The 14,048-nt window shown below is 41.2% G+C and overlaps 1 protein-coding gene across 3 annotated transcripts in view; it reads right to left on the bottom strand.

Annotated features, from left to right (window-relative positions):
- The window catches only part of LOC121540461 (palmitoyltransferase ZDHHC9), a 45,054-nt gene extending 40,617 nt beyond the window's left edge, over window positions 1–4,437 (bottom strand). For 2 of the 3 annotated variants that reach the window (XR_005995500.1, XM_041849342.1), the window contains exon 1: window positions 3,466–4,437. Coding sequence is in view for 1 of the 3 variants with exons in the window: in XM_041849342.1 (XP_041705276.1) it covers window positions 3,466–3,629 (164 nt within the window). In the remaining 2 variants the exon portion in view is untranslated. Of the gene's footprint in view, window positions 1–2,198; window positions 2,306–3,465 lie in introns of all 3 variants that reach the window. The other variant, XM_041849355.1, reaches the window with a different exon arrangement.
- Window positions 4,438–14,048: the final 9,611 nt, after the last annotated feature.

The raw sequence follows: 14,048 nt of genomic DNA on the forward strand, positions 1-14,048 counted from the left end.
AATCATAAACACTATTTTCATTTTCTGCTTTAGAAACACACACACAGACAGAGAGAACGACAGGGGAAAATGGATGCCAGGGGGACCTCAGGTCTGTTACTAGATATCCTCTGGCCAGAGTCACATTAAGGTCAGCACTCGGCAGTGCGATCTCTCCCCCTCCATCGCCACACACATACACACACAATATTTGATGGAGCTGACCGGGAGAAGCCAATGGCCGCTCTGCTAAACTAGCTATTTGGCTAATCTGTTTTGTGTATGTGTTGCTCATTTGTAGGGCAGCTACTCTTTAGGGGGAGCCTCCCTCACTGGACTGATGATGGTTGGAGATAAGTAGAGGTCTACCCGGTTGGTTGGTTGTTCTTGGACTGGGTCCAGCCTGCTCAGGAGGACACTGCCTCTCTGTCCTCCCATCTATGCAATGTTGCTACTTTCTAATCCAAAAACGCACATGAAAGGAACCAGGCCCTAATGCAGTGAATTGATTCCCAAGGAAGAAATGTGTGTTGGATCTTCACAGACAAACATAAATTCAATTAGTGGGAGGAGAACTAAGCTGGATCTCCTAGAGTAATGTAATCGTAGGATTCCTCTAAAGTTGTTGGCCTTGAGCTGTCAGAACTGGGTTGTGTTCATTAGGGTACACAAAGAAAAACAATGTGCAATGGTCAACAGAAAACAAAAATTAGCATTTATTATTGGCCAAGCTCAGATGGGACCTCTCAGTTTCACTCAGATTCAGACAGTTTTATTTAATTTGGTGCCTAATGAACTAACCCAGGGTTAGATCTGTCTCCCCTGTGAAAATGATTACATATATTCAGTGTAGAGAAGATGCTACACCAGTGATGATTCTCCTATTGGTGTAAACCATGAAAGCACAGCCATAAAAAGTGGTTTCCGTCATTGTTTCTCTACTCCCACTAGACTAGTAGTTTAGTCTACAGTAATATTAGTGACATTCTTGCTAAATCAGGAATGTTAAACTGTCGCCAGACACAACAGATAATCACAGTCCCTACCTGTGTCCAGCTGCAGAATCTGTCCCAAAGATGATCCATGGCAACCTCATTCCATAACTGTATGTGCTGTAGCCAACTCCTCTATTGTCATGCCATACAGTCCATACAGGACATACAGTACCAGTCAAAAGTTTGGACACAGCTACTCATTCAAGGGTTTTTCTTTATTTGTACTATTTTCTACATTGTAGAATAATCGACTCATCCCAAACCATCTCAATTGGGTTGAGGCCGGGTGATTGTGGAGGCCAAGTCATCTGATGCAGCACTCCATCACTATCCTTCTGGGTAAAATAGCCCTTACACAGCCTGGAGGTGTGTTTTGGGTCATTGTAGGTGTGTCCAAACCTTTGACTGGTACTGTACATACAGTCCATACAGCTCATGGGACAAGGCCAGATCCATGGAAGTTGGAGATAGACATCTATATAGATACAGTACATCTATTTAGGTGCAGATTTTGACTTGTTTGGCCCATGATCAATGGGCATTTTAAGATTTAGACATCTATGCAGGTTAGGACATTTCTTCATCTATTTAGAGATATAGTACAGTGGAAGTGAAAGATCCCAGCTATCACTTCTCAGTTTCCGATAGAGGAGTGACTAGCTGTTGGTTAGTGGTAGTGAGCTACTCTCTCAAACATGACTCCTGAAAAGCATGAAAACCACTGTGCCTCTTTCTTCAGCAAATTATCATTAGCCTGTCAAGGGGCTAGATCTGATACGGCTCAAATTGCTCCGTAATGGAGAGTTTTGAATTACAACCCCTGTTCCCCAGCTCAATCTCTATGTTAATATTCAGGCCTCCCCATGAGGGATAATTATGGGGCAACTGTAATACGAACGTAGCCTGCTAACCGCTAATGGCACTCTGGCCATTAGTAACTTTTGGGCCTGGTCCAACCTCAGATGCTAAGCTAGTGGGATCAACAATATCAGTCTCTACTCTGGACCTGGGGCGGACAACAGTTCCCTCTGTGGAGACTCAGAGAACATGTTCTGTTCATTACGCCAAAACATTTTAGTGACATAAAATAAAATTGAGCGTTATTGATTGGATGAGTCCAGATAGCCCCTCCCTGTTTCAGTCCGTTTTCTTCCATTTGGTGACTAATGAACATGACCCAGACTCCCAGTGAGCGCACACAGATGGAAAGGGCTTGGCACTTACTGTAAGACCAGAGGCCTCAGGGAGCTGCAGTCTGCAGCCACTGCTGTAGCTCCTCAGCAGTCCACTGGATGATTACATTAGGCCTAGAAGCCTAGCAGTGATGGTCCCTGTCCAGTAGAATTATTTGGTGAAACTTGATTCCAGCTGCTAGAATATCATGCAGTACATTTCATGGAGGGAAACGTCTTGTATTTATAGGGAGAGTGCAAAACTAGTAATCAGCCTGGACACACTGGACCACTTTTCCTTGAGGCCCCCATTTTTTTAATTAATGAGAATTCTACAAAAAAAATACATATATAATTTAGACAGGCACACTGACCAGGCATTTGCCCGAACTGCTCTTTGGCCAGTCTGTTTCTGGGGGGCTATGGTTTCACTGTGAAACCTCAGAGTTGTAAAACACCTGGCCAGCTAGCTCCATCTGGCAAGTCCAACTAGTGAAGTCAGCAGAAATGAGAATGACTGCGTTACACTAGCCAATGCAGGTGCAGGTTAGGAGTTAGGTTAAAGGGTTACGGTTAGGGGAAGGGTTAGCTAACATGCTAAGTAGTTGCAAAATTGTTAATGAGCTAAAATGCTGAAGTTGTCCATGATGAGATTCGAACACGCAACCTTTGTGTTGCTAGACATTCGCCCACCCATCCACCCCAATCAACTTCTGTCTTATGTAACCATACTAAACATATCATACTAATATGAGTGTCACAGATTTACTTTTACTATGTTATGTCTAGTCTATGAGACCAGGCTGTAGAGCTAGGTTGACATCTTATTATTATGTTCTGAAAGGCAATGCTTAATTAATGTTTAGCAAGGGCCCCTTTCACTGGACAGTAAGGGAATCAAATATTTAAATATGCAAGACTAGATATTAGTCAATAATGGTTCTCGTCTGATACCACTCAGCCAATGTTTTCTGTGGGGAGAGAAAAGTTCATAAATATTGTATATGCCTTATCACTTAATTCATAGCTTGGAACAGGGTAAATAAAGGCTATATTTAGGTATACTACAGCAGTATGAAAAATGTATGCAGTCACTAACTGTAAGTCGCTCTGGATAAGAGAGTCTGCTAAATGACTAAAATGTAAAAATGTAAATATTAGTTGCATCGGACTTGCGGGCCTAAAAGCACCTCATCCTAGAAAACATTTTTCACACGAAAGGTAACGTCATGGGCCTTTGATTTGTTCAGGATTTATTGAGAAAACACGCCCGAATAATTTTTGACAGCCATGAACAATGGAGAAACAGATATACTTACTCGAATGCGAAGAACAGGGAGCAGGTGCCAACGATGAGAAATAAGGTTAGATAGAAGACGCCTTTCTGCCGGGCCATCATTACGCGTCCATCACAGCAGAAAGTGTTTTTCCCCGGGAGCTTTTCCCATTTTCGTACCTTCCGTGTCATCATTACCGCCGACATACTGACAGTTTTCGTTCAACTCCGTAAACTATAGTGACATATAATGTGCATAGGCCAATGTATGTAAATTACAATATTTACTAACCTTTAAAAACGAAAATTATACGGTAAAGTACATGTCCCTGTGACAGGCAATATCAGTGAGATTATTTTAATTTTTTCACCATTTAACGGGCGATTCCAAATTATTCAGAAGCTCACAAATATGCCTATTCCTATGATAAAGGTTGTTGTTGATTTAAATCTGATTGCCTATTTTGTCTTCTGGTTGTAGCCTAGTAAATCTCCTAAAATCCATTCAGTCTGATGCAAGGAATTTATTCAGCACTCCGCGTTAGTTGCTCTGAAATGACATGATCGTGGCGCGCTTGTCGTTTGTGTCATTCATTTTCACAAATCCATGCATCCATCCATATTTTCGACAATCATAGTTCTCCTCTTTTCATAGCGTCCACCTCCTTCCAGTGCCAGAGGGCTTCCATTCTAGAGTAGAACAGTAATCAGTATCCCAAATTCTCCCTTTAATAATGGAATTTGTTTGAATTGTATCCAAATGTTTGAGTCAGATCTTCTCGGCCCAAAGAAAAGCAATCCAGTCTTGCTACTCGCATCGGGAGCGTGGACCTTGACTGAGTGACATCGATAAAACTGATAATACATGCGCGCACAAGACAGTCATCGCTTGGCTTGTTGTTATTATTCTATTCAGTAAGGCTCAATAATTATTATAATAAAAACACAATAGGCCTATATCATAAATAACCGTAGCCTAAATTGGTTGTGCTTTCTCGCAGGATGCGATGCGAGTTTGTCTCGTTTCTAATCAATGGGTGCAGGAAACACGCCTAGATTGAAATGTATTATCTTAAAGGGGCAGTACAGTAAGCAAGGAACAAAGGAGATTGAGTTCCCTATTTGAAACATTGGCATATTAGGCAACTGTATAGCGTTAACACATCCTTATTGTTCCAATCAAGTAATGGTGAAAATATTCTCAGACACTAAATATTTGCAATGTTTGTCTTCCGGAAATAATACATTCTATTCTAATATTTTATTTTCTATTCTATATTGAACAAAAATATAAACAACAATTTCCAAGATTTTACTGAGTTACAGTTCCTATAAGGAAATCAGTCAATTGAAATAAATAAATTAGGCCGTAATCTATGGAATTCACATGGCTGGGAATACAGATATACATCTGTTGGTCACAGATACCTTTAAAAAAAAGTAGGGGCGTGGATCAGAAAACCAGTCAGTATCTGGTGTGACCATCATTTGCCTCATGCAGCACATAGAGTTGATCAGGCTGTTGATTGTGGCCTGTGGAATATTCTCCCACTCCTCTTCAATGGCTGTGTGAAGTTGCTGGATGTTGGTGGGAACTGGAACATGCTGTCGTACACGTCGATCCAGAGCATCCCAAACATACTAAATTGGTGACATGTCTGGTGAGTATGCAGGCCATGGAAGAACTGGAACAATTTCAGCTTCCAGGAATTTTGTACAGATCATTGCGACCTGGGGCCATGCATTATCAGGATGAAACGTAATGGCGGCGGATGAATGGCACGACAATGGGCCTCAGGATCTCGTCACGGTATCTCTGTGCATTCAAATTGCCATCGATAAAATGCAATTGTGTTCGTTGTCCGTAGCTTATGCCTGCCCATACCATAACCCCACCGCCACCATGGGGCACTCTGTTCACAACGTTGACATCAGCAAACCGCTCACCCACACAACGCCATACACGTGGTCGGCGGTCGTGAGGCCGGTTGGATGTACTGCCAAATTCTCTAAAACAACGTTGGAGGCGGCATATGGTAGAGAAATGAACATTAAATTATCTGGCAACAGCTCTGGTGGACATTCCTGCAGTCAGCATGCCAATTGCACACTCCTTCAAAACTTGAGACATCTGTACCATTGTTTTGTGTGACAAAACTGCACATTTTAGAGTGGCCTTTTATTGTCCCCAGCACAAGGTGCACCTGTGAAATGATCATGCTGTTTACATTTACATTTTAGTCATTTAGCAGACGCTCTTATCCAGAGCGACTTACATGAGCAATTAGGGTTAAGTGCCTTGCTTAAGGGCACATCGACAGATTTTTCACCTAGTCAGCTCGGGGATTAGAACCAGCGACCTTTCGGTTACTGGCACAATGCTCTTACCCACTAAGCTACCTGCCGCCCCAGCTTCTTGATATGCCACACTTGTCAGGTGGATGGATGATCTTGGCAAAGGAGAAATGCTCACTAACAGGGATGTAAATAAATTTGTGCACAACATTTTAGAAAAATAAACTTTTTGTGCTTATGGAAAATGAATGGGGTCTTTTATTTCAGCTCTTGAAACATGGGGCCAACACTTTACATGTTGCGTTTATATTTTGGTTCAGTATATTATACTCTACTCTACTCTACTCCACTCCACATTCTATATTTTTCTATTGTGTTCTATTCTTCTGTGTTCTATTCTGCTATGTTCTATTCTACGGTGTTCTATTCTACTGTGTTCTATTCTATTGTGTTCTGTTCTATTGTGTTCTATCTACTGTGTTCTATTCTATTGTGTTCTATTCTGCTGTGTTCTATTCTGCTGTGTTCTATTCTACTGTGTTCTATTACATTGTGTTCTATTATATTGTGTTCTATCTACTGTGTTCTATTCTACTGTGTTCTATTCTACTGTGTTCTATTCTACTGTGTTCTATTCTAGGCTAGAGTCTCTATTATCATTGTCAATCTTTTTTTTAAATATATATATATAAATTCTGGGCCAGTTGTGACTGGAATATGCGTTCTCCATAGAGAACTAAGCATACAGATGTTAGCCTACTCCTGAACAGAAAACCATAGGTAGAAAATCTATATCCTTTATAGTAAAATTAGTCTATGGAAACATCATATCACAGGTCAATAAATAGGGGGAAATTTGTATTGATCAGCATTGGTTTAAAGTCCCCATTTTTCACAATTTGTGCAAATGAGAAAATTCTTGCAGCACATAAGGAGATCCACTGTGCAGGACATAACCCATGCTTAAAGAGCATCAGCAGGAACTCCAGTGAGGATGAAAGGGTCGTAAAGGAACTAGAGGAGGAAGAGAAGGGAGGGAGGGGGTTGGACAGATCCTCCAGAAGGGCTGGACCAGAGGCAGTAAACAAGTAGAGCAGGAACCATTCGGTCTACATCATCACCACCAGGGATTCTGTCTATTTCAATCGGGCAATTTATGACTTGACAGAGGCTACCATCGATGAGCGGTATAAAACTTGAGTTTATTGTTTAATTCGATATCATCATCCACAGTTGTTTTCCGAATCATAATGTCACTCTGGATGTCAGGATGTAGGCTTTTAGAATGTTTTACCCTCTCTAAACAGTGGGGTAAAATCAGGGATTAATATTAATTGATTTAACACAAAACATAATTTGATTTATACAAAACATACTCTGGAATACTTAGGTTATGCCATGTATGTTCTTTGCATGTTAAATAATTATCTTTCTGATAACTGAAGGACAATTCATACAAAAAAACTCAACTCAATTTCTTGGGCTATATCAATGATAAATGTTGATTATTGATAACGTTGCACATGATTTTCATTGTAAATCCCTTAACCTGTCATTTGAACATGTTATCTCACATAGAAAGCCAAGATATCCTTCCAATTACATAAACCTCCACCATAAAATCATAAAATCGGATGTTCTAAAGATAGACATTCAATTGCCCATGTTTGTTCCCTTGTTTGCTCACTTTTGCGCATCAATGACACTTACGTAAGTTATTGCCCACACGCAGGAGAGATGCATAGCAGGATGTAGCCATTAACAAAGTCTCATGAATTCATAAAGACTGTCAACAACTGATAGCATTCATGTCCCTGACATTCTCAGCCAATGTTTGATGTTCCAATGTTCTTTTATTTAACTGGAAATGTAAGGATTGTCTCATTGTTTGATCATCTGTTACCTCTATGTCAATAAAGAGTCCCAGGGACAGGGGTTGATAACCATTTATAGACATACATAATTTCTGAGTTTCTAATCAGTTAATAGCTGAGACCAGATACAGCAGGCTGTAATAATGGGTATTTGGGTAGACCCTTATAACAACAATGATGTCATCATAGGCTACACTCTAGGCTACCTAGAACCAACAGGTTCTTCGACTGTCCCTGTAGGAGAGCCCTTTTTGGTTCCAGGTAGAACCTTTCACCCTTGGATGTACCATTGTACTGTCTTTAACTATGTGTGTGGGTGTGAGGCTGGGATCTGAGGATGTGGGTTTCCTGTTTTGACCTGTGAGAGGCAGTAATTTGTCTAAAAGCGTCTAGTTTTGTGTGGCCTTGTCAGGTGCCTCCTCCTACTGGTTAGATATAATCATGACAATTCAGAAAACAAACAACTCAGGTCTTTTCTCCGTTCTCTCTTGCCTCCTTTTGAAAAAGGTCAAAGGTAATCGAAGAGAAGCAGCGAGAAGAGTGATTGTGGACGAAAATGCACTTGAATGAAATGAGAGCTCCTTCTCCAAAAAGCAGCAATATTACTGTTTGTGCCTCTTGAAATGCCGTAGCAACAAGTACACTCTCTCAAAATAGTCAGAATTAATCTAAGACAACTCAAGAAATCTGTAATTAATTGTGACGTTTTTGCAGAGGTGGTCTTATTTTACATCTAGCTAAGATGTTTGGTGCAGTATAACTCAAGTGAAAAGATGTGCATGAAAACTAGTCGTCTGTCGTTGAATGACAACAAACACTTAATTGAAGAATCCCTACTGTTGACAAATCAAAACGAAGGGATGTAAACATTGGCTACTGAACTTTGACAAGCCTCAATAAAATGATGTTGTGTGCCGAACAGCCGGGAAAAAAACCCTGCCTAACGCTGCCGAACACAAGACAAACCAAAACCTCACAACATGTCATCATAATATTTGCACGAACTGTTTCGACTGGGAAGCATAAGGTAACCTTTACAGGGGTGGATCCCAAAATAAATGTGTAAAATGATAAATAAAATATATGTTAGTTGTGCAAGACATTGTATAGATAAAAGGATAAGTAGCATATCGTTTTTAAATATGTGCATGCTTTTCCCCTCTGACAATACAACATCTGATTCAAAGGGGGTGTGGCAGGTATCGAGGAGGGGAGGACCGTCTTTCATTTGCCTATTAACGAATTGACACATTCCTCGACCACTTATCAGTTGGTCAGAGGAGAGAGGACGGAGGACAGACTTTTAACCAAATGAGAAAAGGCCTCATTTCACACAAGAGCATTTTCGTCCACTTTCCCTCTCCTCATCGCCTCTCATCGATTACTTTTGACCTTTTTAAAAAAGGAGGCCAGAGAGAACAGAGGAGCGAGGACGCAGGAGTCCTATCGGTTTCTGGGTCACGGAGGACAGAGGAGAGAGAGAGGGCGGAGGATTTACTTCTCCCAAATGAGAAAAGGCCATAGCCTACTCCTTGTCCAAATGATCTTGAAATGTTAGGACTTTCTTTCAGATTTGAGTTTGATTTGACTAAAAGTCAATTTGTGCTTGATCTGGAATTGTGTCCGGAGGCTCCGTATGGAGGGTGTGATGCAATTGCGGAGCCTCCAGAGGCTTGCGGCCAAATCCTGCTCCGTAGGATGAAATGTTGTAACAATGCGGAGGGCTCCACATACCTACTTATAGCTCCGTATTGACATGATTGGTTGACAGTAGGTGGGGGCGGTACATCCTTTATAAACACAAACTCACTTCCTTGACAAAAAACATAGAGAACTTTGATGAAAGGCTATCAAAGCAAGTTTACAAATAAAAAACATATTTATGATACCTCGTGAAGGGATTTCAAAGACACTCAAATGAGTTTAAATTCCTGGAAAGAGATCGGGGAGATAATGGGATAGATACGGTAAAGAGGTCAATGGAATGCAGACCGTGGAGGATAGGAGGACGCTGGATTGGCGCACATTCTAACAAAGTGGATATTTGTCAAATCCTTATTGATTTATGTATTGTAACAGGCCCACAATGTGGTTACTAAAATCCGATTTGGATACTGTGATGAGGCAGCCTTAGTCTGGCCTCATCACCATTTTAAATGGTCTTTGAAATGTATTTCCTTACGTTAATATTATCTAAAATGCTTAAAGGTATATAGATCCATGTGTGGTTTGGATAAAGTGCACTAGTACATTGTCATGCATAGCTATCTACCAGTTTAGGTGTTAGGTGTTCCTGACCTCATTGGTTAATACGTGTGGGCGGGGTTGAGGAGTAAAGGGGATAAATGCTGTTATTTTCTCTCAGCTCAGGTTTGAACACCATTTTACAATGTGCTCCATAGCAGTTTGTTTGTTGTGTCCTGTATGTACAGGCAGTTGATTTAGGCTGTTCTGGTCGACTGTCTTTAGTCCCAGTAAGGGGAGAGTTAGGCTCTGTTTAGAGCTGGAAAAGGGTTAATCCCTAGTTATACTGTTTAGCATTTAGGCTTAGTATTAGCTTCAGTATAACCCTATTGAGGGGCTGAGCTTTAGACTCACCATCATCTGTCAGTTTTCGTATCCTGAATGTTGCTGTAATGGACAACTGTTTGAGACAAGCCATGTATCCGGAAATCCTGTATCTGTAATAAATTCAAGTATTGTTTTTGTACAATCATGGGTCCTCCTCATCATTCCCACCTATCACCTCCCTTGGCTACACTGGGTCCGCTATTCTACAGATATGTTTGGCTGTTTTCGCTACATAACATTTGGAAGTTGTCCCTTTTCAGGTTTAGAAAAAGGGACTGCTAAATGCTAACTCCATTCGTATATGCTGGTAGCATAGCTAGCATACAGAAATCGGTGGTGGTTGTTTTTAACTAATGCAGTTGATTGATGACATGAACATGTAATGGCGTTGACATCCATACAAGCATTATACTCAAATGTTTACATCAACATAGTGTGAAATACACATAAACAATAGCAATAAATGTAGGCACATTTTGCTGGGGTGCAATGGGGAGATTTGGGATGGAGATGCAGGTGGGAAAACGATGCAGCCTTTTTATTTTATGCTATCTTGGCAGACCTCCTATGTCAAGCACCGGGAAATGGACTCCAACATCTCAGAAGTGGTAAGGTCTTGTCTTTTCGGTTAGCCAGTTGCTTGTAACTAGCTGGATTGCAATAGAGATTAGCCCTGAATCAGTACGGGTGGTGCGGTGCAGACCAATTTATTGGATGCATATGATAGCTCACCGAAGCGCAAGAGGTATGAATGCTCTGACTTCTGCGGAGGCCGCATCACAGTAAATGCTGTACGGCCACTGCAGACCTTGGATTGACCATGCAAAGACTTTAAGTCCAAATTCTCTGCTGGCAAAATCACAGAGAAGCTCAGGATAGCCTCACTGAACTGCAGTGGGGAGACTGGTGGACATATTGCATGTAATTTAGCAATTCATATGATACGTTACGAATCCAATTCGTATTATATGTTAAGACATTTGTTGTGCTTAAGATCCTGGAGTGCATCTTTAAGTAGCTGATCATGTTATTACTCCAACCTCGTAAAAGTGACAAACTGACATGTTTTCATTTTCGTCAAAAACAACTTTATATTGAAGGAGTGCCTTTGATTTGACAGCTTGCACATGTGCAGTTCTACGCAAGAAGACCGTTAGACTCGATTCTGCGCATGAGCTTAGCTAGCCAATGTTGCCATGACATCGCCTACAAGCGTGATCGGGAATTTCTATTGGAAAAGCAGTTTCTAGACATCTTCATACCATACAATCTTTGGTTAGACAGTGTACATTTTCCACTATGTATCCTATCCCTGCTATGGGCAGCAGAAGCTGGGTGCCAGGTGCTTGGAGCACTGGGCCTCTAAGGCTGCGTTTACACAGGCAGCCCAATTCTGTTCTTTTTTCCCACTAATTGGTCCTTTGACCAATCACAGATTCTTTAAGATCAGATCTTTTTCAGACCAATTAGTGAAAAAAGATCAGAATTGGGCTTCCTGTGTAAACACTGCCTAAGATGGACTGATTGCTGTTTAAGGGATTGGCGGCGGCGGGGGGGGGGAGAAGATGGAGGAAGTGGATTTGGTGAAGACGCATGTTCTGAATGGACAACAGTAGTATTGAAAACTGGAACAAAGGAAATTGTCTAAAATTGGAGTAGAGGATACGTGTGTGAAAGATAATGAATCGCTTCTTGTTGGGATGCTTTTGTTGAGTAAGCATGCATATGTGGGAAACTCGTTTGAGGTGTTGAAAATGGTGAAGTATGCGCTTGGAAAAGTGGAGTCTGTCAGAGTGACAAGGAGTGGTCTTATTTTGATTAATTGTATTTCTGAAAAGCAGAGTAAGATTGCAGTGGGCCTCAAAAGAATCTGGACAACAGAAGTTTTGTGTTTTGAACTTCGGAGTAGAGCACCCGTCAAAGGAGTCATCAAGGGTGACGACAGATGTTCAGGTTGAATACCTGAAGAGAATTCCTGGTATGGTTGGTGCCTGGCGTGGGGATCATGATCCTGAGTTCCTGGAAGGGTGAAGGAGATTGAGGTGGCAAAAGTTAGTGGTCATTCGAATCTCCTATGCGGAGGCGATTAAAATAATTGAGAAAACTAGTGAAGATATGGTAGTGGATATACTATAGCGTGTAGTAAATGTTTGCTGCCAGACAAAAGATACCCTGTGTGTTAAAAAGGTGGATTTTGTTGCTTTCATTGACATATTTATAAACTGTACAGCACAAGTTTCAAAGAAGTCTAAGAAACAGGACATTATTGTGGCTGTGGCAGAAAACGTTTTGGGACTTAAGGATTTTACATCTGAAGACTTGCAAGGGGTACTGGCGCAGGAAGACCTGCCCTCCCATGTTCCCCTTGAGTCTGTGTGGGGATCAGATCTGTTTTTATTTTTTAACAGAAAAGTTGTTTGATTTAGTTTATTTGATTTTTGGGGAGAATCCTGTTTCCATCCCGTATAGTAGGTGGTAGGATGCACATTAAATTGTGTGATCGCCAATATATCATAGAAGAAGAAGAAGAAGAAGAAGAAAAAGAAGGGATTGGCGGGAAATCAGTTGAGAGATGCATTGAGTAGCCCAGCCTCCACACCTGGTCTTTTGGCATGCCTATTTGTGTTTTTATATTGGTATACTATTATTTATCACCATCAAATGAACATAATATAACCTGCTTGGGCTGGCCGACTCAGGAGTCAGGACAGAGCTCACCCTGCCTGGAACCCGGTAAGTAGACTATACTATTCCCACTTCAGAGAGTATATCAGTGGTCAGTGGACCGTTCTGATAAAGAATGTGTTGTTTGCATCGCTGAGCAGTGCCCAGGAAATAATTAAATCAACTTGTTAGATGCTATACACCCTGGGACTCCCTAAAAACACATCACTTCGAAACAGGTGACATTTCGTAGCAGGTTAGCAGATAACTTTCGCTAACCCTTTTCCTAACCTTAACCTAATTCTCCTAACCTGCTGTGTAAGTTATCCCAAACCTACTACGAAAAAGTTGCCGCTGTATTGAAGTGCCGGGTTTTTAAGGAATCCAATACCACCCCCTCCCCAAATCAAACGCAAACATGGATGTCAATGTTTGCACACGCTCCGTTCTACTTCCTGTCTGCGGCAGCATTGGTCCCGTATTGCAAAGATGATTAGCTAGGACAAACAGGGTTGAAACAGACAGGTGTGATTACAGGAAGAAAGGAGTGAAGTTGAAGAAGTAATGGTAGTAGGAGTAGAGACACAAGATGATGTTCCTTGTCAACAGGGGGATCCTGACATGTTGCATGTTAAGAAGGTGGACTTTGTAGCGTTTATTACTTTGGCTATCAAATGCACAGCACAAACGGAGAGGAAATCTGAGAACATAGGCAACATTGTGAGTGTGGCTGAGCATTTATTGGGACTCAGGAACATTTCTACAGAAGCATTACAAGGAATTCTGTCGATGAATGCTCCGTCCTCACAGGCACCTGAGCCTGTGTAGGGATGAGATTTGAATGTGACTGAAGGAGTTGGATGGTTGTTTGATTTAATTTAGTATTTTGTATTATCCCCCGTTCCCGCAATGGAATGTATTATTCTTGTTTTGTTTCAAAAACTGCGGTCTGCTTACTCTTACATACTAATAACAGACATTGAGGTTAGCCTACATACTAGTTAGGCAGGTCTAGGACCCACAGACAGTGAGATTAGGTTCATCAGTAGGCTGGATAGTTAGATTTGTATTGAACTGTGATCAAATTGAACTCGATGTGCAGACTGATACTGTGACACAGAGATCAATCGTTGTATTTTTATTTTATTAAACTTTTATTTAACCAGGTAAGCCAGTTGAGAACAAGTTCTCATTTACAACTGCGACCTGGCCAAGATAAAGC

The sequence above is a fragment of the Coregonus clupeaformis genome, chromosome 3 (assembly GCF_020615455.1).
Source record: "Coregonus clupeaformis isolate EN_2021a chromosome 3, ASM2061545v1, whole genome shotgun sequence".
Taxonomy (NCBI): domain Eukaryota; kingdom Metazoa; phylum Chordata; class Actinopteri; order Salmoniformes; family Salmonidae; genus Coregonus; species Coregonus clupeaformis.